Source organism: Sorghum bicolor, chromosome 3 (assembly GCF_000003195.3).
Source record: "Sorghum bicolor cultivar BTx623 chromosome 3, Sorghum_bicolor_NCBIv3, whole genome shotgun sequence".
In the NCBI taxonomy this organism is placed as follows: Eukaryota; Viridiplantae; Streptophyta; class Magnoliopsida; order Poales; family Poaceae; genus Sorghum; species Sorghum bicolor.
Genome location: NC_012872.2, coordinates 72,004,428 through 72,031,045, shown reverse-complemented (window position 1 = coordinate 72,031,045; position 26,618 = coordinate 72,004,428). Strand labels below are relative to the sequence as shown.

The window sequence follows — 26,618 nt, the reverse complement described above, 5'->3', positions numbered from 1 at the left end:
ATAAATATAAATATAAATATAAATATAAATATAAATATAAATATAAATATAAATATAAATTTATTTCAATTATTATTTAATATAAAGAACACGCAATCCGCATGCCTATACAAGGTTTTAAACCTAAGGGCAGATCCAGTCATGGCCCCATGCAATCCTGGCTGATAACCTTATTCGTTTGGCTGATAAACCATGTGCTGAATGGTTGGTAGATTCGGCAGATAAGCTCAATAGTTTGTGTTTATTATAATTTGTTTTTTACTGCTACTACTACGTACTGACGTCATCTTGTACGTAGACGAATTTGCATGAGATTCGATTCATATATACCCGTACCCTAACAGCGAAGGTTATGTTTGACGCAATGATGGATGAGGCGTGCTCACGCTCAATGCTGATGAGGCACTTTTGTTCCTGGGCCCCAAAGCCCCCAACCATGCAATGCAATGCTCCTCAAGATCTCAACCGGAAGCCTCTTTTGTTCTCTCTGGGTTTGGGTTTAGATACATTTCTCTTAATTATTATATAATCCGTCACCTTTTGCCAGGTGTCAACAACAAGAAGTCTGGCACTAGTATACCTTCTGGCCCAAGTACCCCAGCCTGTCCGTGACGTCAAAGGCGACCCAAGCAACGTCAGCATAGGATCCATGCATGGTTCCATACACTATTCCTATGCATTTCTCTTTATTTATTTATTTATTTATTTATTTATTTATATATCTATTGACCTGCGGCCGTACCTATGCATGCGTGGCAGAATCATGCACATCAGAACTCTCCTTCTCGTGCATCATGGATGCCAGTTCAGTTGATGTATGTATGTATTGGCCTGGGCCTGGCTGGCGCAATCCGCAACGTGTTCCTGACTTGCTGCTGCATGCATCAGCGTCACCACGGGCGGCGGCGGCGAGGCAGCAGCCAGATGGATGCCGCGGCCGGCACTTGTTGTGGTGGGAGAAGTGGAGAAGCGATAGGCACGGCTGCATGCATGCAGCAAGGGTCAAGGCGCAGCGCAGCCCACAGCGCACAGCTGTGGTGCACCGCAGTTGAAGGGCGTGTTTGGTAGACGGATAGGTTGCATCGCATTCACATCTGGACGAGGAGACGCACATTAAAAAAAAAGACAATAGATCTATTTTTTTTTGGATTTCGACACTATAGCACTTTTGTTTTTATTTTACAAACATTGTTCAATCATAGAGTAACTAAGCTTAAAAGATTCGTCTCGCAATTCACAGGCAAACTGTGCAATTAGTTTTTGTTTTTATCTATATTTAATGTTCTATGCATGTGACGCAAGATTCGATGTGATGAAAAATCTTTAAAAAAAATGGTTTTGGAGAACTAAACAAGTGAAACCAGATAGCTTCCCGGGCTATTACTAGTACTGTGGGCAGCAAGCAGTCCATCTCAAAACATCAAGGCCTTATCTAGTTCGTGAATTTTTTAGCTTGCTTACTATAGTATCTTTATTTGTATTTGGCAACTAAACTTAAAAAATTTGTCTCGCAAATTAGAAATAGACTGTGCAATTAGTTATTTTTTTTATCTATATTTAATATGTCCAAATATCCGATGTAATAAAAAATTTTGAATTTTTTTGAAAACTAAACAAGGCCCAAATTGAAGTGTGGATGGCGGCTACAATCGCTGCTTGATGGAGAAGCCACCGGTCATGTACTCATGTCACGAACGGACGCTAGCCATAGCCAACAACGGCCGTAACGGACGCTAGCCATAGCCAACGGCCGGCGAGTAACGCGCCGTATGAAATATTAAATATAGATAAAAATAAAAACTAATTGTATAATTTAGTCGGAATTGACGAGACGGATCTTTTGAGCCTAGTTAGTCCATAATTGAACAATATTTGTCAAATACAAACGAAGGTGGTACTATTCCTATTTTGCAAAAATTTTGGGAATTAAACAAGACCTTAATTCGATTCTTCGAAAGCGTGTGCTAATTTGGTTTGGAACTAGCGGACAACTCCTGCGCAGCGCAGCGGCCTTGGCCTTGTTTAGTTCTAAAAAATTTTACAAAATTTTTCAGATTTCTTGCCACATCAAATCTTTAGATGTATGCATGGAGTATTAAATATAGACGAAAATAAAAACTAATTACACAGTTTGGTCGAAATTGACGAGACGAATCTTTTGAGCCTAGTTAGTTCATGATTGGACAATATTTGTCAAATACAAACGAAATTGGTACTATTCACATTTTGCAAAAAATTTTGGAACTAAACAACATTGAATTTTTAGACGCATGCATAGAGTATTAAATATAGACGAAAATAAAAACTAATTGCATAAATTTGTCGGAATTGATGAGATGAATCTTTTGAGCCTAGTTAGTCCATGATTGGACAATATTTGTTACAAACAAACGAAACCTGTTTTGCAAATTTTTTTTGAACTAAACAAGACCGTAGCAAAAAAGCGAAAATTAAAAGGGAGATGGAAAAGACGAGTCCTTTTTTTCTTTTTTCTTTTTTTTGCTTTTATCTGATGATCTGACGAGTGACGAGCATAGCCGGCGGACGGCGCAGGGCAGGGCAGGGCAGGCTCTTGTCTGTCGCTCTGTCTTCCAGCTTGTTGCGCCCCCATCATGTTCTTCTCTTCCCCGGCAATCATTGGCTCGGCTCCCCTGGCGCGGCCCGTCCCGTCCCGTCCCGTCCCGTCCCGTCCCCCCGTTCCCAATCTCACCGACTTCCTCCTTTCGATTCACGACGGCGGCGGCGTTGCGGCAGATTAAACACCAGTTCATCGGAGGACGGATTATTATAGAACATATATATATATATATATATATATATATATATATATATATATATATATATATATATATATATATATATATATATATATATATATATATATATATATACAATCTTGGAATACCAATGAAGAATCGATGTCCGGTCTGGAAAACGGATGCGTCGGCGCGGTGTCGCTATCCCGACGAGTCGCCTTTGGATCAATCATTGGGAGGGAGATCCATCCATCCATCCATCCATCCCGCCCTCGAAGACGCAGCGCAAAGCCACCGGACGGATAAAAGCTCACGATTCCTGGGCAGCTTGCTGCTGCTGCTGCTTTTTTCCCCCTCCTCCCCTTCCTTCTCCTGCTTTTTCACCTGCAACGGCCGCGCCAAGCTCGCGTTTTTTAGCATCCTCTGCTGCGCTTTCCGCTGATGCCTACAGCTCAACCCAACCAGTTTGTATATATACCGACATGTTTGTTTGCTGCTGGTTTCCCAATTCACAATCCGCCCCACTGGTGTGGTGAGTGCCTTGCTGTTCTTCACTCTCTCGCTTTTTTTTTTCTTCTTCTTCTTCCTGTGGGCGCTCCCCTCCCCCCTGCCTGCGTGGTGCCTGCCTCCCTCGGTCCCTCCACAAAACCTCCCAGGAAGGTCACCTCGCTCACAGCGTCACACAGTCACTTCACAGAATCACAGTACAGCGGTAGACCCACCTGAGGAGAGTAGCAGGGGGAAGAAAAATAGGTTTCTTGCCCGATTCCTGCTTCTCTCTCTCTCTCTCCTTTTGGTTCATGGATTCTCACTTGCTTTAATTTCGAGACTACCTGTTTCTCCCATGATTGGCCCTACATGTTCTTGCATTTCTTGATTGGTTCGGTTTCTTTGGTTGTGATGATAGGAGCAAGAAGACGGGGTGGAGTCAAGAACTGGTACAAACGAATCGTGTTGTCTGCAGAATGGATTCAGCATTTGAGGCTGCTGTTGTACTCGCACGTACATGATGCCTCTAGACCTGCGCAATCTGCAGGTATGCTCTACCTTTGGATGTCTGCGAAATCCTGGGCATTTTTCCCCAACAAAGTTTGCAATTTTGTGCATTTCTTGGATCGAAATCAGGCGGAGTCGCTGTGTCTCTTTTTTTTTTGGTGGGGTGGAGAAATCATGCGTTTTTTTCGACTTCCTTGGTTCCTGTGTTGTTCAGGAGTGCTGAATTTTGATTGATCGTAGGGAAATAATCAAACAATCAGCAATCCTCATTGATCAACACTATAATTGTTACTGTTACCGAGTTCAGAACTCTGGTGGCAGTCAATGCCACATTGTTACATTGTGATTTGCAAAATGCTATTGATTCATGAATAAAATCAACCCAACATTTCTATGCACAGCTTCAAGTGGCAAGTGGTTCAAGCAAAACTGCATTTTTCATGTTTTGCCTGTACACTGCAGCGTATTCATATCGGTTTCAGCAGTAAGAGCATGCTTATTAGTGCAGAATGTCATAGTGAAGGATATTTTGTTGCATTTTGTTATAACATGTCATTTTAAGTATTGTGGTAAAATTTCTTCTGACCCGGTTATGGCGTGAAAAATTTGAATGATGGTATTATGGGAACATAATATCAAAAAAGAAAAACGGTATGCGTTACTGGTAACTTTGCCCAGCTGCTGATGCCATGGCTTTTAAGCCATGACAGAAATTACTGTTTGCTGATTTGCTAGAAGAGAAAAACATTGCTCAATGGCTGGTAGATTCAGTTGATAAGCTCAAACGAACAAGGATATAAGACAATTCCTCGTTTTCTGGTTAAAAAACATAATTGTCTCACTCTTTTTGCCGGATTTATGCGTTACTAGCAGCTTTGTCCATAACACCGTTTTCATGATCAAAATGTGCTTTCCAAATTCTGCCATTGCACTTTCAGATATGTTTTCTGTTTGGTAATTTAATTGCCTTTTTTTGCCATATTTGTGTGTTACTAGTAGAGCTATCCGTACCGCTGATGTCATGATCAAAATGTGCTTTCCTAATTTTGCCACTTGAAGGCAACAAAAAAATAATCCATATCCTTTCTATTTCCACCATCCTATAATAAAGCTATTTTGACTAATCCATGGTTTCAGTGTCAATATATTATATATCACTAGTAACTTAACTATTGATCAATCAATCCATGCATACATGTTTGTGTATATTTATTCACTATCTGAATTATTTTGTAGTTCACTGGCTGGTATAACCAGCAATCTGTACATTCATGTTCTTCCTTGTGAATTTAAATGTAGAACTCGGACAAATTTAATGTAACTCTTTAGGTTTCATATATCTGCAGATCTCATCACCACAGCTACAAAGATTACTGCCCTACTCTGAAGGAGGATATCCAATACTAGATGTCAGGACTTCTTGCAGCAGTTCTAGGAGCTGCTGCAGGAGGCTTTGCACTACTAGCTGTTGTCATAGTCGTAATAGTGCTTTGCCTATGGCATCACAAAAGAACTTCAGACTCTTCAGAAAGTAGTTCATCAGGTCAAGCTCTACCAGGTACTGCTTAAGTTACTTTCAATAAAACTTCAGATAATTCATCTAAAGATACATTTTCCTTTCTATTTTCACAAGTAATAACTTCGCCTTCCATCTATCAGAGTCACAGGGAGCAAGAAGTCTTACTTTGGAGGAACTGAATTTTGCTACAAGGAATTTCAGCAATGCGAATCTTATTGGACAAGGAACGTTTGGAGAGGTATACAAGGGTTTGCTCCAGGATGGCACAGTAGTAGCTGTTAAAAGACGGCATTCTCCTCCTAGCCAAGAATTCATTCAAGAGGTAGCATAATCTTACTTATCCACATGTTCAGTAATTGCTAGTCCTGAATTCGTTGAATGTGCTGTGTTTTAACTTTACTTTTTCCACATGACATCCTGATATAATTTAAAATATATAGCCCAGCTTGCTCCACGCCCTTCTTACATTGTTTTGAGCTCATGTGTCAGTGCTGTTTTCTTCTCAGGTTAATTACCTAGCATCTCTCTGTCATCGAAACCTTGTGAAACTTTTGGGGTACTGCCAGGAGAATGGCATGCAGATGCTTGTTTATGAGTATATCCCCAATGGCAGCGTCTCTACACATTTACATGGTGATTTCCATTTTGTGTTTATTATCTTACTCTAATGCACAAGAGTGGTGTCATAGGTTCTAATTCTTCTGCTATCCTTTTGTAGGTAACAGCCATGCTACAGGTTTAAGGTTAGAATTCAAGCAGAGACTTTCTATTGCTCATGGCACAGCTAAAGGTAAGTCTTCACATATGAATAAACTCTGAACTTTTTATTTTGTTAGAATATAGCTCAGAAGCTCATATCCGTTTAGACTCATTCTTCTGTAGCAATGATCTTGTGGCAACTACATCAACAATCTTAAATGATGATCTTTTCTTGCTATTCAGGCCTGAGTCACCTGCATTCGCTGACACCCCCTGCAATCCATATGAACTTCAAAACTTCTAATGTACTTGTGGATGAGGATTTCGTACCAAAAGTTGCAGATACTGGAATTCCAGGCATGCTTGATCGACTTGGTGTTACAGGACTGTCTTCCAGAACATCTACCGATCCTTTCGTTGATCCTCGGTAAGAACAGACACACATGTTTCTGATAATTCTTACATTCATTGCTTACATCAGATAGATACAGTAGAATCGCCTGCCTTCAATATGTTGTATGTACTAGTACCTATCCATTATTTGAGATTGATGGAAGTTCTGTTGCATGATCAGAATGAAGGAAGCCATGAACTTGAACTTTTCCATACAAAGCGATGTATACAGTTTTGGTGTGTTCCTTCTGGAGTTGGTTAGCGGACGGAAAGTTGTGTCTGATCAAAGCATCATTCAATGGGTAAATAATGGCAGCACTGCTTGATGTTTGTTCACCCTTTTTTGCAAATAACACACCCTCTAGACAAATCTTGTACCCATTTCATAATCATCATATATACACTAAAGTACCAGCTTGCTCACTATGCATCTGTTCTGTTGATATCAGGTACAGAACTTCCAGGAATCAAGTGATATCTCCGCGATTGCAGATAACAGAATGGCCAGTGGCTTTACCTCAGAAAGCATGAAGGAATTGCTGCGCTTGACATCATGGTGTGTTAATCCAATGAACGACCAGCGTCCGTCGATGAGCTTGGTGGAGGCTGAAATACACCGGATTCGCGAGCAGGAGATCAGCCTCACAACAGTCATGACAGAAGGCACCCCAACTGTGACTCTAGGCAGTCAGCTCTTCACAACATCAAGGTGAAACATCAGTGGGATATGCGTAGTCTAGGAGAGAAGCTAGTTCTCTCATCAGGGCAGTAGATTAGCCTTGTTCTCTTTCCCAAAAAAATCGTCTTCATAGCGAGCCAGCTGCTTCCCAAGTGTACAAAAAAAGGACAGCTGCGAGGCTTAACCTTTTTTTCCCCAGTTTTGTTACCCTGATGGTTCCTTTCTAATTCTCCCTTTTCTGCACATATTTTTAGGGAAAATAATGACATTTACTTTTTCTGGATAATAATAATAATAAGAATGGGTGGGTGGTGGCAGACCAACGGATCTTAATGTTCAGTGCATCAGTCTTGCTTGTGTTTTCTCAATGTATTGGAGAAACATGAAAAAAAAAACATGCAGGAAGTTGGAGCAACAGCATGCTCGCTGTTGTGCAGAACAGAACATGTTCTATGAGAAGCCTGACATGCATGCATCATATATGGCTACAAAGATTTCAGGCTCTCCAGTTTTCCTTTACAGGGATGACTGCTGAGAACTTGAGGCTCACATTGTTGTTGTTATTCCTTTATTTAGTTCATCAAGAGCATTTCCTAGCAGCTACGGTTTCTTTTCCCTGACAGGCTTTTGCTGAGAGAACAATCTGAAGACAGAGTCATATATATCTAGGTTGATTTGACGATGTCGTCCCTGGGGTTAACGGTGAAGTCCCAGAGCTCGCCGTACTTCTCGTTGAAGTCCCAGATGTCCATGGAGTTGTAGTCGGCGATGAGCTTGTCGCGAGCCGTCCTCTCCATCATGTAGATCTCCGGCTCGAAGTTGTGCGGCTTGTCCGGCTTGCGCATCTCGAAGATGCAGAACACCACGATGAAGACAGCTGCCCCGATGTACAGGTACTCCCCCTGGTGCCAGAAGCAGACGCATCTCCAATCCAATCAGTATAGGTACATGAAGTAGGGTTTTGCGCAAATGCTTGCAACGTAGGGATTTCATAGGAAACAACAATCCATACCGGCACATTGAAAGCCATGCCAAAGATGATTGCAGGAGGAAATGCCCAGGAGATGAATGCTGCAAGAGATTGCCATTGATGCAGCAAATGAGCAAAGCTTCTCATATTTTATTTCACTGAAGCAGCAAGATCTGAAGAGCCAGACAGTAGGTAGTACCTTGAAAGCCCTGAGGAGGCTCAGCTTCTTGGTACCACTCGGAGACATCCTCCCAGAAGCCCTTCTTGTCTTCAGAAGAAAAAGGGTATTGCAATTGTGTTGCAGGTTTTGTTTCACCACATCACAAAACAATCAGTGGACTATAATTTCTCCTTTTCTGCATCGAAGGATATCATGACAATGGAGTTTTTATTAGGATACAATAATACCTTGGGTTTCGAAATAGGTGTGATGTCCATCGTACTTTCCGAACACGAAGTCCTCCTGCAACACAGTTTCTCTCCAGTGTTATCCATGAACGAACGAAACGTCATCCGTTCTTCAGAGTTCGTTCGTGGCACAACCTCCGTCAAGATTCGCAGCTTTCGTGCGTGTTCTAAGCGCGGCCGGCAATGGCAAAATTGAGAAGAACAAGAAGAAGCAACGGGGGACGGACCGGGGCGATGCCGTTGGTGCGATACACGTCGATGGCGTCCTCCTCCAGGTCCGGCTCGATCTCCGACAGCGGCCCAGGACCGGCCCTCACCACCACCGCGCTGCCCCTTGTATGCCGGCGGCCACCGTGCAGCAGCTGTTGCTGCTGCTGTGGCCGCACCGCCGCCTTCACCCTCAGCTGCTGCGGCGCTCCGTCATGGCGGTGGCGAGCAGTGCTGGCCGCTGCCGATGGTGAGGCAGAGATGCCGGAGGTGAGGCTGCTGCTGCTGCTCATTATCCGTTCGCTGCTTAGTGCTCCTGCTCCAACCCCTCCAACTCCAACCGCTGCTGGCTTTCTGCTGCGTGCTGCTGCTGCACTATACGTTGCTTCAAAGAGACAAAAGCAACAATGGATAATGGTATTGAGTTGGACACCTACCGTCCAGGTTTTTTCGCTGTCTTTTCCTGTCCCTTTTTTATTCATGGAAATAATCTGGGTATCCAGTTATCGATGTAACAGCAGAAGCGTAGAACCAACTCATAAAAACTCATTATGATGCTACGATTAACGTACAGTCTGCTTACATAGCATGGTAACTTTCAAGGAGCTGAAGAGACCAGCAACACGAGCAGAAGCTAGAAACAGGTCAAGCTGCCAATGCCAGTGGCCTACTTGTTCACTTGAGCTTATCAGCCGAATCTGTTCTCACAATAAATCAGCCAACAAAGTTGGACAATTATCTTTTTAAGGTTTTGGACATCTTTCCTACCACGTTTGTTATCAAAAGAATGCTACATGCTTACAACACCCTCGGACGTTCCACAACACTAAAAAAATTACAACCACATTTCTGGTAGCTTTCACTGGAGAATTACTGTGTGTGGAGACGACCAGAATGTATTTACCACCTGATATGCAAGAGTTCAGTGTTAGGACTTTCTGGGGTACCGTAAACGGTAAACGTTACAGTGCCATCAGGCAAGAATTTACAATGCGGTTACATTATTCAAATACGATTGCTAGCTTTGCCTGGCTTTCATAACCAGCTCTTCTGTTGTGGCGCCGATGATCTCATTGGCACGCTTTAGAGGAACACAGCAAATTCTTCCAATAGAATCCTGGATGTGAAACACACTTTCAGTATTGTGGGGCAAAAAGAAGCAGACAACAAGCAAGTAACAACATGATGGTCAGTAGATGCAAAAACTTTTGACCCTGTAAATGTCTCTGCAAAATCATGGTTCTGTGCACTGGTATTTGTAAGAAATGTCCCCATGCTTTGATCAAGTGGTAACAAGAGGGGGAAAAAAGTGGACTCACTCTTGTAATGATACCAAGCCTCTCCAGCTTTTGAACAGCATCCATCACCTCAAAATTGCATTGCAAGCCAAACTCTTCCTGGATTAACTCCTCGCATTGCAAGTCAAGGTCCTAGAACATTAGGAGCACATGAATAGTTAATTTTAATAATTCTTCCATAAGAACAAGTGCATGAATAAAATATAGATTTTAAAAAGAAAGAACAATATATATACATCACTGGTAGCCTTTCCATTTTCCATCAAAATATAGTAGGCAATTATGACCTCCTTGACCTGAACATATGAAATCACAAGGATGGAAATGAAATGTTAGCTAAGCTTTGAATTCCAATGTCTGAACTAATCCTTATCTGATTTGTTAAATCTCAAGAAAACACTGGGTGTAGAGAGTAGATCAACCTCCTGTTGAATCACATCATCACAGAGATGCAAGAGTGTGCCTTTCCCACTATCTAGTTGTTTGTCATACATGGATTGAGTGATTAGGTTTTGGTAGGTTGCCATGTTCTGTTGAAACCTGCATAAAAAAACTATTTAGCAGACTGCCAACACAAGGAATATTTAACATACTGCCCGACACAACCATAAACACTAAGAAATAACATCATAATCAAGAAAAGCTTTGCAGTTTGTGAAAGTGTTCTGGAGGATGTCTACAAGGTAACAACAAAAGCTTCCACCTTTTTCTATTGTCTTCATAATAAATATTACTGATAAAAATCAAATCAACCAAGATACTCACGAGAAATAGATCTTAGCGCAATATCCTGCCAGAGCAGAAAGGATGGCAACTACAACCCAGAAATCAGCTTTAGGCATTTCCAATGAGCTGATGAGTGTAACCTATGTGATGCGACACAAGTAAATCAGAAGGTGAAGTATCACAACATAACCAAATGAAACTGGTTCCAGTCCACTTACAAGTCCAATGACAACTGAAACAATAAACTGAACCCAATCCATTGGTGTGAGGCTTGGGTTTTTCTTCTCAGGCTGCAACAATTACAGTGTTTCTTCAGCATAATTCCAGTTAAACAATAAATATGAATGCGAAAATTTTCTTCAGACAAGGCAACTCCCAGAACTAACCAGAACCAACTCCATATCTGCCATTGGAATATTTTTGAAGTGTTTTACATGAATTGCTCTATCATCCTGTCCCTTTGGAGTTTTTCTCCTGAAGGAATACATCACAAATCAGTGCATGCTGTAATTCAAACAAATCATGCAACCATCCATGTACCAAGACTAGAAAATTTTGTCTGCAATCTCAAATCATTTTATAACCTTTACCTATACAAGACAATCACCTCTTCAAATGTAGGCTCTTGAATTGTGACCTTGCCGATTAAATTCTGAAAGCTGCAAAGAGGAAACTGTGAGACCATGAGAGAAAGTGATCGAGAGTGTGACAGCTTAATAACAGGTTAAAGAAGAGAGCAAACCTTAACTTCATTGTTTCGAGTCGTATGCGTTCAACATAAAGCTCCTTGTCTTCTACTTCACTAGCTAAATCATCATTCTTCTTGGAATCTATCTTTGGCTTAGTATTTTTCTTTCTTGAGAAGAGCTTTTGCAGTCTGAAATCGCAGTATGGAAAATAGTAACATTTTGGGTGAGCAAGATCAAAAACAGGGCATTAAATCTGCCACAGATAGCATACCTTGTTTTCTCAAGGAACCCTCGCCACGCACGAGCTATGATCATGTCCACTTTCTCCATGAAGAAAAAGTTGCTAGTGCGGTCCAATCCAATGCCCCTGCGAAATATAACATACTGGCAAATGAAGGATTATGTCAGCTAAACAAGTAGTCGTTGATATTGTTGATGGTGCCCCTACATATAAAAATATTTACCTTATCCGCGAAGTCAGGTAGGTTTTCATGATGGTGCTCCTTAAAATACTTCGACAGAAGCTTGTTATCTAACTGTTAAAGGCCAAAAATACGGATTTCACACTGAATTTAGTGAATTTTAGATAAGGAGACATTTTTTGCTTTTGCAGGGAAAGGGCATTCACCTTTGATTCATCAACTTTAATGGGAAGATTCAACAGATATTGTCCAGAATGAGCAAGTTCAACCTCATCTTCATTTACTATGTTAAAATTGCTCTTTTCCATCACCTGCACTTCAAGTAAGGACACTTTAAAGAGCACATCTAGATTCACAAAGAAACTGCTCCATGCCTCCTTCCTTCACATGGAGGTTAAACCTATCAATATTTAGAATAGGTCCTTTACCCGAAAGAAATAGGACAAGAAGTTCTGCTCAAGCATATCGATCTCCTCAGATGAGAAGTTCTGCTGCTGGAGTTTTTTAGCACCATGCACAGGATCAAAGAGAGCAAACAGTTCCTGCAAAATTACCAGCCTGAATAGATCAAATATCATTGAAACGCTCAAGACTCTGGAGATGGTTGTAAGCATGAATTCAAACCAACAAACACTGCATTTGTATGGATAATAAACTTTCCTCACCATCATATCATCAAACTGGAGATGGTACCAAGCCCTTATGGTGTACTCAACCCTCTTGCAGAGCTTTAAGAATTCTTCTTTGTCGGATTGATGTTCTTCAATAGAAAAAAAAACACAGCAGCATTAATTGAGTTGCACAGTATTGTATCCAAAGCAGTATCCTTGCTTCAGCTTGTCGTAAACAAGACAAGGCAATATTTAAAAGGGATATTTGATGGCCACATGACAAAGGAGTGAACAGCTAAACACATGTATTGCAGTCGCACTAGCTACACAGACTTGTCTATGCAGATTCCACTTAACATGAACCAGGTGAATAAATGAAAGCGAGATTCTATCTTTTCCCTCGAAAGAGACAGGGATCTCGCAAGCCAGCAATTTTGCAGTACAAATATGATAATCACGATGCTATAGCCTCCCTTTATGAGCCCAACATCCCGTGGTCGAGCAGCCAAGAAACGCAAATTGCCGGCGGCGAAGATGAGACTACCTAAACGGAGAGGCAACAGGTAGGCAGGGAGAGAAAGAGATACCGATGAGGTAGGCGAGCTTCATGATGAGCTTGGGCTTCATGATGGGGATCACGGACTCGCGCTCCAGCCGCACCACTTCCTTCTTCTCCTTCCCCGTATTCGCCTCCGCCATTGCCTGCTCTTGCCTACGCAGTATGCAGCAGCGCCCAGCTCCAGCACCGGCAGCCACCAGGCTGGATTCGTTTCTCCTTCAGGTCTCCCCTCCTTGAAGACGCGGAGGAAGAAACGCAGTTGGACTTGGGAACGGAAGATTGAGGGGTTAGGATTGAGGAATGCAGCTGTGCAGTTGATTAATTCCTCTGCCGTGGATGAACTGGGAAGGAGGAAGTGGAAAGTGGAAACGCACTACCGGTTACAGATCCGCACAGTGCTCGTCTCTTCCGCGGCCGGCAGTAGCCGCTAGAGCCAAAGCAAGATTTCCAAGAGTACGCCTTCTCCGAAAGGAGGCGTACTATTGAATACATTCAAAACCTCGGACTGTTGGGGGTGTTGGGCTGAGCTCTTGGAAACCGACTGTGGGCCGGATCAAATGAAATATTTCTATAGTGGGCCAATACTACAGCTCTTTAAAAGAATTTTCTCCTTTTTCTTAAAAAAAAAGTACATTTCGTTTTTCAATTCGAAGTATTTGTATGGGGCAACCTTCGTGTGTTGACCGCAGGTCCGCAGGTGTGGTGACTTGAATCTCCCACAAATAAAAAGCACAAAGAGGAGACACCAGCATCGTGCGACAAATGATCGCTTCACTTTTGATTCACCGTATCATGCGACAAAGGAAATAAACTCGGGCCCACCCTCTACTCAAAAGGAAATTTGACCAACGCATGCAGCAAGGAAGGAAACGAGAGATTTGCGTCAGTTATTAAAAGGAAATTTGACCAACGCATGCGAGAGATTTGCCCAGCGCACGCGACTCCTGCGTCGGCGTCCGCAGCCACAACCGCCTCCGCTGACGCCTCATCGGGCTAGGACGGGCCGCTGCCGGACATCCAGCCACCTCCGCCAGACATCCAGCCACCTACGCCAACGCCAACTCACTCCCGTCGGCAGCCACGTCTGCCTCTGCGGCGGACGTCCCGCCGCCTCCGCCGACGGCGGCTCAATCGCGTCCGTAGCCACGTTCGCCTCCGCGGCCTGCGTAACGCCGCCTCCGTCGCCACCGGCTCAATCCCGTCCGCAGCCACATCCGCCTCCGCGGCCTGTGTCCCGCCACCTCCGCGATCTCCCTCGTGACGGGCCGCTGCCGGACGCCATGCTGCACCCGTGACCCCTGCACCCGCGAACGTGAGGCCGTCGAACGACATCGCGAATCCCTTGACACCGTGAGGCACCAACGCCGTTCCCACCACGTCGCCGCACCTACGTTTCTCCACCTCGACCAGCGGGCACCAGCGCACGTCGTCGTCGCGGGCAGCACCGACATTAGCACCGGCGTTGTGCTTCGACGGTGAGCCGCTTGGTGTCGGTGAACAGGAAACGAGGAATCACCGCGACCGAAACGTCGATCAATCTGACTCCAAGCAGCTCACGGCAGCAACTCCCTGCATACCTCATCCTGTCTCGAAGCATACGGTCAGCCGTCATTCCTACCCAAATGTCTTATTGTTTTTAACTCGGTTGCATTAGTGAAGGTCTACGCCAAAATGAATTGACATTACATGTGCTATCCAGCTCCGAATGTCTTAATCTATAACTCGGTCCCAAAGATTATCATGTGTTCATGTGCAGACCATTGTGCTTATCTTGAGTTTCACTTTATATTTACACTTCAGAAACTTTCGAAGTTTCCTTTACCTAAAAATGGAGCTTTTCTGTTTTCATTGAGTCAAGGAAACGTTAAGATTTGGATACTGAAATGACTTAATTCGAGGAAACAAAAATAGTAGCATAAACCTTAACTATGATAGCCTCAAACTCTGTTTTTTTTTTGCTTTGTCTTTGTTGAAACCTGGTGCGGTACAGAGCAGAATTTATGAAGTGAGTGCAGGTTGTTGTGTTGTGAAACTTTCAAATTCTTGAAATCAATCTCCTCCAAAATTATAATCCACATGCTAAATGATTTCTGTGAAAAAAATAATATTCTGCATTTTGCCAAACAATTTCAAGTGATGCTTGCAGTACATCTAAATTTGTAGAGAGATGCTAAAAAAATCTATTGCACAGTATAGGGAATATACTAATCCTCATCCTATTTAAATATAAATTTTCAAACTCCATGATGCTAAAAAAATCTATTGCACAGTATAGGGAATATACTAATCCTCATCCTATTTAAATATAAATTTTCAAACTCCATGCTAACTACCCCTCCAAAGTATCTGAAGGTGTGTGAATGTTCATCCCAATTTGAAAACGTTTCATGACCATGATTCTGGTCTTTTTTCCTACAATTTCACAAGTGCCTGAATTTTCCTAGCCATATTCACTGTGGTGCTGTACCTACTGAAACTGGACTCTTGATTCTTTGGGTTTTTTTCTGCCTCTATTTTCTCCTCTTTTATGCTGCTGCAGACAAAAAGTTTGTGTGGAAGATGATTGAACTTAAGCATATCATTCAGGACTGCATGCAGCCGATTTTTATTCACTACTGCCTCCTCGGGACTTATTATGCTCTGCAAAAAATGGATTCGATTTATTTAGTCTTTTATTTTTGTGTAACTTTAGTTTTATGCCTTTGTCTACCACTGTTATTTTTTATTTGGAGATATTCCTCTCAGTCTTCCATGTTTTAGAGTAACCTTTGGTTACTGCTATTCTGATTTTGTTTTCAGGAAAGGATTGTTATCTACCCAAGAAATTTTGGAGGTAAACTATCAACCTATTTTCTTGATTTAAATGCAAGTGTAGATCAAATCAGTGGAATAATCAGCCATACAGTGAAGGTAGTTCTTTTCCAGTCAGTCACTTTATTGACTCACAATCAATTGTCTTCTTTCCAAAACACAAGATGAATCCATTCTGATATCACAAGTCTAAGCATCATACAGAAGTTGTGAAGCTTTCCGATTGGTTGTTCATTTGTCCCAAATCATAGACATGATTTATTTGCAACTACTTTTTAGAATATGTATGACCCATATGCATTCAGAGTTTAGAATAGACAGTTAACTCTGGATACATCTAGCATCACGTACATACTAGCAGAATTTATTAGGTTGGTTGCCGATAAAACTAATAGAGTCAGATTGTTGCACAAGCAAATCAAACGGTCTTTATTATAGATCATCTTCTAAGATAGAGAGAAATTTCAAGTAATAAAAAGGTTGTATAAGAGTTTCAAAATTATAGAAAATAATTATCAAGAAAGAATTGAGAAATTAGCTTTTCATGTGATGTGAAACACCTGCTGGAAGTTGTTAACCTCTCTATTCAAGTGTTGCCAAAGCTATCCAGTGTACTACATGTTGTGAGAGATATGTACAGGTAGTGTTGATGGACACACCAAGGCCAACCGGTGATCGGGTACCTTTGGGAGACCTTACAAATACAACGCATGAAGGTATATAAACTTTTACGATATCTCTACATATCTATGTTCATATATTTGCAACTCAATAACATAATTTTTTTTAAGGGAATCATACCCGACTCGAGTTGGTGCGACTAGATGGGGATGCTAATGGGCAGAAGAGGCTGAGGGAGAGAGAACTATATGCAACAACGTCTGATGAAAATAGTAGTGGAAAAAATAAGAGACTCCGTGAGTGGGGTACAACAGATAAAATGAGTGAAAATAGTGACCGGCTCCATGTGCACTCAGCCTATAATAATGGTGCTGAGCAACTATCAGGTTACTTTTCTGCTAATAAACATATTTATTGATGTGGCACCGTGACATAGTTTGCTTATTGTAAGGATCAATTTGCATTCTATGGGTTAATAATTTGTTATTGTGTTTAAACTTGTAGATGGGAATACAATAAATGAAAGCGATGAAAATAGTGACTGGCTCCATAGGCAGTCATCCTATTGTAACAGCTTGCAACAATTATCAGGTGACTAATTTTCCAAATAAAAGTATTACTTGGTGCGATGACTATAACTTACATAATTTGGTTATGGAATGCTTTAATTTGTATTGTATGGTTATATTTGTAGACGGTTCGGTACCTTTAAGCACGATTGATGGCATTGGTGACGTGCATAACATTGACACTGAGGAAGGTAACAATACTGTTCATAAAATGGGTATATTTTTGTATCCATTGCTTGAGATTCTAATGAATCGTGCTTGTGTTTGTATATATATACACATTCTGAATATGATTTAGGTCTCGGCAACCGGCTTGTCACGTGTTCAAAAGAGCATAAGCGTGATTATGACAGAGCACGAAATGCCGCAATGTCTCCTGAACAAAGGGCGCTATTGAATAAAAGACGACGTGAATTGTATGCAACCAAAAAAGCACCAAAAAAGTCTACAAGGATGCTACAAATGACTCCAAATGAGACTGCCCAGTCAACAAGTATGGTAATCAAATTGATTTTCTTATAGCTAAAATATCATGGAGTCATAGGATACTTATTATGTCAATAATTTTTTAGGTGGTCCTATCCCTTTAACCATTGGAGTTCCTGGTGATATTGACGACCATTTAACACAGACAGATATCGACACTATTCATGAAATGGGTACGCCTTTATAGAATCATGATTTTGTTTTTAATTACAAAAGAAGTTTGAACATAAGAGTAGCTGACAATGTTGTGTATACTTTATCATCACAAAATTTTAATTATTGTGTGTCCTTAATGGATTAGACGTTGAGACCTTACTTTTATGATGTAAATATAGGTGATGTAAATGCATCTGGTTCCATCGACAATATTGTTACATGTACAAAAGAGCGTAAGCGTGAGCTAGATAGAGCACGAAGGGCTGCAATGTCTCCTGAACAAAAGGCGCTAATAAACAAGAGGCGTCGTGAGTTGTATGCAGCAAAAAATGCACACAAAAATACTACAAGAAACTACAAATGACTCCACAAGAAAAGAAGTTGAAACGAAAAGAGAGCAAAAAAAACTATAAAATGATGGTGAGAGAACACCGAGTCAACAAGTTGCATCCAGACTCAATCGCCATGGAAAGCCCTCACTTTAACCCTCAACTTATTTTCCCTTCTTCACCTCAATCGCCCGAACCCCAATCAAACAATATGGAGATACCTGAATTGACGGGAACGCCGGTTCACATCACAACTATAGTTCAAGATCCAGAAGGCGAGACCCCTGAATTGGATGCAGCACACACCGTTCAGCGGAAGCGAGTGGCCAATGGTGAAAGAAATGCCCTTTTATCACGTCGCAATCAGATTTTTGAAGCGAACATTGGAGGTAGAACTAAAGTGTGTACGGATGGAAAGTGCATTGACTCGAATGGCCTGACTCAATCGAGTGTTCTTTGCAACGGTAATTAGCCGTGATCACTATATTTTGTTGGTACTTTTCTCTCATATTCCAAAATCTCATACCTATTTTTTGCTACAGATGGTGTCACCCAGGAAACGCTAATTCAACCACCAAATAATTGCACAGGCACACATACGAAACCGTCTGCAGTTGACTATACCAATTCAATACCTACTAACGTTGCACAAGACCATACACCGGACACTATGGTCGAGGATGGTATTTACTTTATTACATCTATGTGTTTTTATTTTTTTTATAGGCCATTTGTCTAATCATATATATGGTTGTGCTGCACAGACTATGACGAGGGTGTCATATTCGAGGAGGATGAGGAAGAGGACGAGGCGTATTTTTTTGCCGGACAAGGTACAACACGTAATAGTTAAAAAAATCTATCAGATAGTTGCTTTCAATGTGTAACACATCAACATATTTTCAGAAGACGACGAGGATGAATCTGACATCGAGCACAATCTCGACAAAGATGAGCAAGAGAACAGTGAGCCTGATCCATACGACCGGGTGTACGCTAATGTCCCGTCAGAGTCGCACATGCTACCGTCGGTGCCGAACTGCAAGCACTGCGACGCAAAGAAGTTTGAGGGCGAACCCCCTGGTTTCTGTTGTAGGGGTGGAAAGATTCATCTTTCAAGTCCTGAGACACCACCAGAGCTCATGAGATTGTGGTCAAGCTCGGACGCTGATGCTAGGCATTTCCGAGCAAACATCAGATATTTCAATGGTCACTTCTCTTTCACTTCTTTGTACTGCCACTTAGATCGTATCACCACTAACATGCGGATCTGCGGTGTCTACACGTTCCGTGCCCATGGTCAGATTTACCATAACATACGATCATTTGGTAAAGAGGAGGGTGTCGAAAAGCGGCACCTCGAGCTTTATTTTTACGATGATGACCCGTCCCTCGATCATCGGATGAGCAAGTGTCGTGAGCAATGTGCCCAAAAAGACAGAGAAGTTATACAACAATTGGTGGGGATCCTTGAAGGGAATCCCTACTCTCAGCAATTAAGGAGTATGGGGCATGTTGAAAACCTTGAGGATTACCGAGTCGAGCTAAACCTTGACCAGCGCCTTGACCAGAGAACATATAACGTGCCGTTGACATCAGAGGTTGCCGCTGTCTGGGTTGAGGGTAGTGAGCGTCATGGTCAATTTGAGCATAGTGTTCTCCTCCAAGGGAAAGATCGGTCTATACATGGCATTCGCTCATATAATGCATGTTACGACTCCTTGTCATACCCATTGTTCTTTCCAAAGGGTGAGCTTGGGTGGCACAATTGCATTCCAAAAGTGGGTGTTACTATGGCTCAAGTTGAGCGAGCTCGAGAAACCCGTAAAAGGCGTGCTGACAATGGTGACAATGATGGAGGTAATTTCAAATCTTTTAAATAATGCAAAGTAAAATCCTTTCTGCTAACTCATGATACTAATTTGAACAATGTCTTCTTGTAGAACCTGTTTCAAATACATGTGTCTCCGTGCGTGACTACTATTGCTACAAATTTCAGATGCGGCCAGGGATATTTAATCCAATACTCTATGGCAAACGCCTTTTCCAGCAGTTTGCCGTCGACACCTACATCAAGATTGAGAGCTCACGTTTAGACTACATGAGGATGAATCAGGATACATTGAGGGCTGATCTATACCAAGGCTTGGTGGATAGCATGAATTCGGGTGAAGGGTCTGCTGAGAATGTCGGACGGCGTACTGTCCTATCTTCATCATTCATTGGAGGACCCCGTGATATGAGGCGTCGATACATGGATGCAATGGCTCTGGTTCGAAAGTATGGTAAACCTGATATCTTTCTCACAATGACTTGTAACCCTAACTGGGATGAGATCAAGAATGAACTTTACCCAGGCCAGACAGCACAGGACCGCCCAGATCTCGTCACACGGGTCTTCAGAGCAAAGTTGGATGCAATGAGGAAAATGTTGATGGAAAAAGACATACTTGGGAAGGTTAAAGCCTACGTATATGTAGTAGAGTTTCAAAAGAGGGGTTTGCCGCATGCACACTTCTTGCTAATAATGGAACGAAAGTACAAGCTCACATGTCCTGAGCAATATGATATGATCATCAGTGCAGAGCTACCAAACAAGAAAAAGTACCCCGAGCTATACAAGATGGTCACGAAACATATGATGCATGGTCCTTGTGGGGTGCTTAATCCATCATGTCCGTGCACAGTAGGTCGTGGGTCATGCAAAAACCTTTACCCACGCCCATTCTGTGAGGCATCAACACAAGGAAAGGATTCATACCCCATTTATCGACGACGCAATGATGGGCGCATGCAAAAAGTTCGAGGCCATTACCTTGACAATCAATGGGTCGTCCCTTACAACCCTTGCTTGCTACGTACCTTCAACTGTCATATAAATGTTGAGGCTTGTGGGAGCATAAAATCAGTAAAATATCTGTTCAAATACATATACAAGGGACATGATAGGGCATCGGTTGTGATGAGGGAGACCGATAAAGAAGACGAGAAAGGAAACATTGATGAGATCAAACAGTATAGAGATGCCCGTTGGGTGACGCCTCCAGAAGCGCTATGGAGGATATATGGCTTTGACTTGAGCAAAAATCATCCACCAGTACAGCAGTTGCAGCTTCATCTACCTGACATGCACATGGTTGCATTTCACAAACGGGACAAGGTCGAACGAATCGTTAACAGACCAGGTGTAGAAGAGTCAATGTTGACAGCATACTTCGAAGCAAATAAGAATCATGAGGAAGCTCGCGGAATATTATATCGAGACTTCCCCGAGCATTTTACCTGGCAGTCTGATGGTAAATTCTGGCAGAAAAGGAAAAACTCTGTGTTCCAAGTTGGAAGAGTCATCTCTGCTCATCCTGCCGAGGGTGAACGCTACTTTCTTCGTGTTCTTTTGAATAATGTTGCTGGTGCTACCTCATACGAACACCTCAGGACAGTTGATGGTATTCTACTACCTTCTTTTCGTGAAGCTGCAGAAAGGAGAGGTCTAATCGAAGAAGATAATACCTTGGATGAATGTTTAACTGAAGCTACTTTATTTCAGATGCCTTCCTCTTTGCGAAGACTGTTCGCAACAATACTGGTATTTTGCGAGCCGCATGATGTGATGGGGTTATGGAAAAAACACTATGATGCAATGTCAGAGGACTACAGCCATAATAATCCATCTCCTGATCTGGTACAACAGATGGTTTTAATAGATATTAGAAACATGCTGCAGTCTATGGGGAAGGACATAAAGGCATTTCCTCTTCCAGATATTGATCACTCATACGACGATGCCAGCCATATTCCTCGTGAGATATTTGAGGAAGCTAGCATCGAGCAGAATCCTAAAGATGTGCTATTATGCGACTCACTCAACACTGAGCAAAGGTCTGCATACGATGAGATAATGGCCGCAGTCTGTAGCAAACAAGGTGGGCTGTTCTTTGTGGATGGACCTGGTGGAACAGGGAAGACATTTTTGTATAGGGCACTAATTGCAAAACTTCGTAGCCAGGACAAGCTTGTCGTGGCTACAGCTACATCTGGAGTCGCAGCGTCCATAATGCTAGGTAGGAGGACGGCCCATTCCCGTTTCAAGATACCTCTCACTCTTCAAGAGGGCGGTTGTTGTACCTTCACTAAACAGAGTGGTACAGCCAAGTTGTTGCAGCAAGCAGCTCTCATTATTTGGGATGAGGCATCTATGACAAAGAGACAAAATGTTGAAGCACTAGACAACAGCCTACGAGATATAATGGGACTGTCACACCTACCTTTTGGTGGTAAAACTGTTGTCCTTGGTGGTGATTTTAGACAGGTCCTCCCTGTTGTGCGGAAAGGCTCCAGGGCTCAGATAGTCGGTGCTTCTCTACGAAGGTCATATCTTTGGGAATCCGTACGCCACCTAAAGCTCGTCCGTAACATGAGGGCTCAAAGTGATCCATGGTTTGCAGATTATCTATTGCGTATTGGTGGAGGAACAGAAGAGGTTAATGGAGATGGTAATATACGTATTCCAGACGAGATCTGTGTTCTGTACTCTGGCGATGCAGAGAAAGATCTTCATACATTGATCGACATCATCTTCCCAGATCTAAATAAAAACATGGCGGACAAAGACTACATCACCACCCGAGCGATTTTATCTACACGTAACGATTGGGTGGACATGATCAATATGAAAATGATTGATATGTTCCAGGGAGGTGAGACAGTGTATCACAGTTTTGACTCCGCGGTAGATGATCCACATAACTACTATCCATCAGAGTTCCTTAATAGTCTGACCCCTAATGGGCTACCGCCACACGTCTTGAAGCTGAAGCTCGGGTGTCCTGTTATATTGCTTAGGAATATTGACCCTGCTAATGGGCTATGCAATGGTACAAGGCTGGTGGTGCGAGGGTTCCGAAGAAATACAATTGATGCGGAAATTGTTGTGGGGCAGCATGCTGGAAAGCGGGTATTCCTTCCTCGAATACCGCTCTGCCCGTCTGATGACGAGATGTTCCCGTTTCAGTTTAAGAGGAAGCAGTTTCCTATTAGGTTGAGCTTTGCCATGACAGTCAATAAGTCACAAGGCCAAACTATCCCAAACGTGGGTGTGTACCTACCCGCACCGGTGTTCTCTCATGGACAGTTGTACGTTGCAATGTCTAGAGCCACATCAAGAACGAATATTAAGATCCTTGCCCTTCCACCTGATGGGGATGCACAAGAGGAGAAGGCCAAAAATATGGATAAGAAAAATGCTAAAAGGAATGCCGAGGGAAAAAAACCTAAGAATACGTCAAATAAAAAAGATAAGGATAAGAAGATCCCAACAACGGATGGAATTTTCACGAAAAATATTGTATTTAAGGAGGTCCTAACGCCATAGGTAAGGTAACATTACATTACTAACTCATAAATGCAATTTTTTCATTCAATTTTTATTGCACAAATAATATCTCACTAACATCATATTTGTTTGCATAAATAATATTAGTCATAAGGAGTATGGTGCCGCGAAGGACGCTACTGGCGCTGGTGTCGTTGGTGATATGGACGGCGGATGGAATGACTATGTTAATTTCATAAACTTTGTGGTTTGCATTAATATTATTTTAATATTGATACTTAAATTTTATAGTAATGTTATCTTATTATGTGATCTATGTATTTTTAGTACATAATATTTATTATCCCGTAGCAACGCACGGGTACGCTACCTAGTAGAAATATAGAACCGATAAAAAAATTGTAACTGATTAAACTGTGTATTTTAATTTGAGCCGTTTTTAGCTCAAAATTGGTGGCGAGGCCGTCCTCAAAAAAAGATAATTTTGATGTCAGTTTTCATAAACAGACCCACGTAGTTCAGTTGTTAATTAATCCCACCTCTTACCACCCAACTTATAAAAACTTGTACCCTCAGCTAGTACAGAAAGCCGGCCAAGTCACCAACAGAAAGCCGGCCACAACTAAAATTGTCAAATCTGTGCTTCACTTCGAGGAGGCAACACCACCAAGTCACCAACAGAAAGCCGGCCACAACTAATTGTTAAAAAAAAAAGTCTGAACCAAAATGGAACAAAAATATTTTCCACAAGGAGCAGCTGGACGTTTTGTCAGCGCAGTTGTACGCGTAACGTAACAACGTCAGCGACGCCATGCTTCGCGGGGCAACGGCGAGCACGGTCAGGTCACGCTCACGCGTGCAGCATCGTGTTCGTGTCCGTTATTATATATATGTGTAGTAGCTGAATTGAGTTGTTAAACGTGTGCCGTTCTTGACTTGAGCAGTGGTCCATATGAATCATCGGATCCCAATCGTGACCAAGTCACAGCTGGAAAAACTGTAACAACGAGGTGGTGGATTTGGACTGAAATCTGAAAGCTACTTTAGAAGATGCAGGTCCGGCATCCAAGCATTCACAGTCGGTCATCCATTAGGCCTTGTTTAGTTTCTAAAGTGAAAAATTTCGCGACACTGTAGCACTTTTGTTTGTTTGTGGTAATTATTGTTCAACCATAGACTAACTAGACTCAAAAGATTTGTCTCGTCAATTCCGACCAAACTGTGTAATTAATTTTTATTTTCGTCTACATTTAATACTTCATGCATGCGTCTAAAGATTCGATGTGACGGAGAATCTTGAAAAAATTTGGGTTTTTTTATGGAAGTAAACAAGGCTTAGTTTGCTATACGTCCCCCAAAAATATAAATTTTATTTTCCCATCAGTGAATCAATATGAGATTGATTAAATATACAATAAAATACAAATATTTATGATATATTATAGATATAAATAGACTAATCCTACACTTGTTTGATATATAGAAATATTTATGATATCTTCTATAATTTTAGTCAAATTTAATACTAAATGGTTGCTCGAAAAGTGAAAATATGTTTTCTTTGTGGTTGGAGGTACATGTATATTTTCGAAAAATTGCAAAATCATGTCAAATATGTTACTTGGATTATGAGGCATGACCATATAAGATGTTTTATTGCATAGTACTAACTCTATTTTAAATTATAAGACTTTTGCCTTTTTACGCTAAATTTGTCCAGTCGTCTTATTCAAAAAAAATTGTATAAATATAGTAAAATTTAAGTTATTCTTGAAGAACTTTTATTAATAAACCAAGCCACGACAAAATAAATAATATTTTGTATAAATTTTTGAATAAGACGAGTGATCAAACTTGGTGTCAAAAAAAGTCAATCATCTTATAATTTGGGATGAAGGAAGTATATGACATATCCACCCTTCTGGTCTAATTTTGTTGCCAAAACATTGCACATATGATTAGCCAGTTTTATTCGTTGTCATCATTACGGAGCCACTGTGCAAGCCATCTGGATACGAGTTTATTTTGGTGTTTAGGTAGCTAGATTTTGGTCTTGTTTAGTTCACCTCAAAAACCAAAAAGTTTTCAAGATTTCCTGTCACATCGAATCTTACGGCACATGCATGAAGCATTAAATATATACGAAAACAAAAACTAATTAAATAGTTTGTCGGTAAATCATGAGACGAATCTTTTGACCATAGTTAGTCTATGATTGGACAATATTTGCCACAAACAAACGAAAATGCTATAATAGCGAAATCCAAAAAAGTTTCACATCTAAACAAGACCTTTGCTTATTCGTGCTCTTTGTTTTTTTCTTTTTGCATGTTGCAAAAAGAACATGATGTGAACTTTAGTGTTTTTTTGGGATACCATAATAAAACATTAGTTCAGTTTTTTTTTTCAAAGTACCTGACTTCGATAAAGATGACATTCCATGTTGACAAAAATTGTGATTAGCTTAGCACATGTATGGCTGTCTTTTTTGCATTAAAACTTGTGAAGGGTATGCCTTATTTGGGACAAAATGTCTTTATATTATAGGTCAAATCTCAAAGCTAAAGTGATATAAGGCCTTGTTTAGTTGGCAAAAATTTTCGTTTTTGGCTACTGTAGCACTTTCGTTTTTATTTGACAAACATTGTCCAATCACGGAGTAACTAGGCTCAAAAGATTCATCTCACAAATTACAGGTAAACTGTGCAATTAGTTTTTATTTTCATCTATATTTAATGCTCCATGCATGCGACCAAAGATTCGATGTGACGGGGAATTTTGAAAATTTTTGGAACTAAACATGGCCTAAACCCCCAAATAAAAACACGCAAGACTTAAATCGGGTTACATTATTAGTGACGCCTAGAGAAAAGACTTCTTATATCTTCAATGTTATATTTTGTCCTAGTGGTGACTTGAAGCACCATCAAGATGAGTCAATTTTATTGTTTCCATATGTCCACAAAAGACATAAATGGTGGTTTTCATTGAAAATGTAGCTTTGGTTTTTTTGGAACGTGTTGATGTGCCTCCTCTCTTACCATTTAGTTGCGGTTTGAAAACTATTTGGTTGCACCATTCTGCTAAAAAAAATTGCTCCATGTTCTAGATAACTTAGCGGCAAATCATTCGGACAAATGCTCTTACCATTCAGCTGTGGTTTGAAAATTATTTAGTTGTACCATCTTGCTCAAAAGTGAAATTGTTCCATAATCTAGAGAACATTGCAAAAAGGTGCGCGCGTGTCTCTAAAAACCTACTAAGCCAAGCACAAAAACAGGGTGATTTGTGGGATGTTTTTTCCCCTAATGATCTCGTAGAATGCAAATTTTGTGTTTGTCTGCTATTTCGCAAGCCGGATTGAGAAGGAAAAGATAAAAAC

At 41.4% G+C, this 26,618-nt stretch overlaps 3 protein-coding genes and 1 long non-coding RNA gene across 7 annotated transcripts; 2 read left to right on the top strand and 2 right to left on the bottom strand.

Moving 5' to 3' along the window:
• LOC8081303 (wall-associated receptor kinase-like 20) lies at positions 3,068 to 7,437 on the top strand. 3 transcript variants are annotated; one of them, XM_021456484.1, is made up of 9 exons: positions 3,068 to 3,288; positions 3,664 to 3,792; positions 5,099 to 5,310; positions 5,412 to 5,593; positions 5,778 to 5,904; positions 5,990 to 6,061; positions 6,214 to 6,397; positions 6,545 to 6,665; positions 6,813 to 7,437. In XM_021456484.1, exons 3-9 carry the CDS (start codon positions 5,160 to 5,162, stop codon positions 7,074 to 7,076), a joined length of 1,101 nt encoding a protein of 366 aa, XP_021312159.1. In that variant the 5' UTR covers positions 3,068 to 3,288; positions 3,664 to 3,792; positions 5,099 to 5,159; the 3' UTR covers positions 7,077 to 7,437. The 3 variants fall into 3 exon arrangements, with proteins under 3 accessions (XP_021312159.1, XP_002459027.1, XP_021312160.1); XM_002458982.2 differs by lacking the exon at positions 3,068 to 3,288 and adding an exon at positions 3,295 to 3,509; XM_021456485.1 differs by lacking the exon at positions 3,068 to 3,288 and adding an exon at positions 3,295 to 3,509 and having other exon boundaries at positions 5,082 to 5,310.
• LOC8081302 (photosynthetic NDH subunit of subcomplex B 5, chloroplastic) lies at positions 7,428 to 9,043 on the bottom strand. The gene is made up of 5 exons (XM_002456845.2): positions 8,648 to 9,043; positions 8,421 to 8,475; positions 8,212 to 8,280; positions 8,055 to 8,113; positions 7,428 to 7,944 (listed from the first exon to the last, which is right to left on the bottom strand). The coding sequence occupies exons 1-5, from the start codon at positions 8,918 to 8,920 to the stop codon at positions 7,708 to 7,710; spliced, it is 693 nt and encodes a 230-aa protein (XP_002456890.1). The 5' UTR covers positions 8,921 to 9,043; the 3' UTR covers positions 7,428 to 7,707.
• LOC8059398 lies at positions 9,276 to 13,373 on the bottom strand. 2 transcript variants are annotated; one of them, XM_021456483.1, is made up of 16 exons: positions 12,961 to 13,072; positions 12,428 to 12,522; positions 12,191 to 12,304; positions 11,969 to 12,073; positions 11,805 to 11,876; positions 11,612 to 11,724; positions 11,394 to 11,528; positions 11,242 to 11,310; positions 11,038 to 11,125; positions 10,870 to 10,941; positions 10,691 to 10,791; positions 10,348 to 10,465; positions 10,162 to 10,221; positions 9,947 to 10,057; positions 9,628 to 9,744; positions 9,276 to 9,534 (listed from the first exon to the last, which is right to left on the bottom strand). In XM_021456483.1, the coding sequence occupies exons 1-15, from the start codon at positions 13,070 to 13,072 to the stop codon at positions 9,646 to 9,648; spliced, it is 1,464 nt and encodes a 487-aa protein (XP_021312158.1). In that variant the 3' UTR covers positions 9,276 to 9,534; positions 9,628 to 9,645. The 2 variants fall into 2 exon arrangements, with proteins under 2 accessions (XP_021312158.1, XP_002456889.1); XM_002456844.2 differs by having other exon boundaries at positions 9,313 to 9,744; positions 12,961 to 13,373.
• On the top strand, positions 16,018 to 17,450 carry LOC110433305. Its single transcript, XR_002450671.1, has 4 exons — positions 16,018 to 16,459; positions 16,535 to 16,750; positions 16,869 to 17,124; positions 17,232 to 17,450. It is a non-coding gene; the product is annotated as an uncharacterized LOC110433305 (long non-coding RNA).

Excerpts from the sequence above, each read along its gene's own strand:
- LOC8081303 (XM_021456484.1), top strand. The coding sequence starts at position 5,160 with ATGTCAGGACTTCTTGCAGCAGTTCTAGGAGCTGCTGCAGGAGGCTTT. Across the intron at positions 5,905-5,989 it reads CGTCTCTACACATTTACATG|GTAACAGCCATGCTACAGGT; the intron begins GTGATTTCCATT and ends ATCCTTTTGTAG. Across the intron at positions 6,398-6,544 it reads GATCCTTTCGTTGATCCTCG|AATGAAGGAAGCCATGAACT; the intron begins GTAAGAACAGAC and ends TTGCATGATCAG.
- LOC8081302 (XM_002456845.2), bottom strand. The coding sequence starts at position 8,920 with ATGAGCAGCAGCAGCAGCCTCACCTCCGGCATCTCTGCCTCACCATCG. Across the intron at positions 8,476-8,647 it reads GCACCAACGGCATCGCCCCG|GAGGACTTCGTGTTCGGAAA; the intron begins GTCCGTCCCCCG and ends ACTGTGTTGCAG. Across the intron at positions 7,945-8,054 it reads GCATGGCTTTCAATGTGCCG|GGGGAGTACCTGTACATCGG; the intron begins GTATGGATTGTT and ends TTCTGGCACCAG.
- LOC8059398 (XM_002456844.2), bottom strand. The coding sequence starts at position 13,072 with ATGGCGGAGGCGAATACGGGGAAGGAGAAGAAGGAAGTGGTGCGGCTG. Across the intron at positions 12,074-12,190 it reads TCTTGTCCTATTTCTTTCGG|GTGATGGAAAAGAGCAATTT; the intron begins GTAAAGGACCTA and ends CTTGAAGTGCAG. Across the intron at positions 11,877-11,968 it reads TTAAAGTTGATGAATCAAAG|TTAGATAACAAGCTTCTGTC; the intron begins GTGAATGCCCTT and ends GGCCTTTAACAG.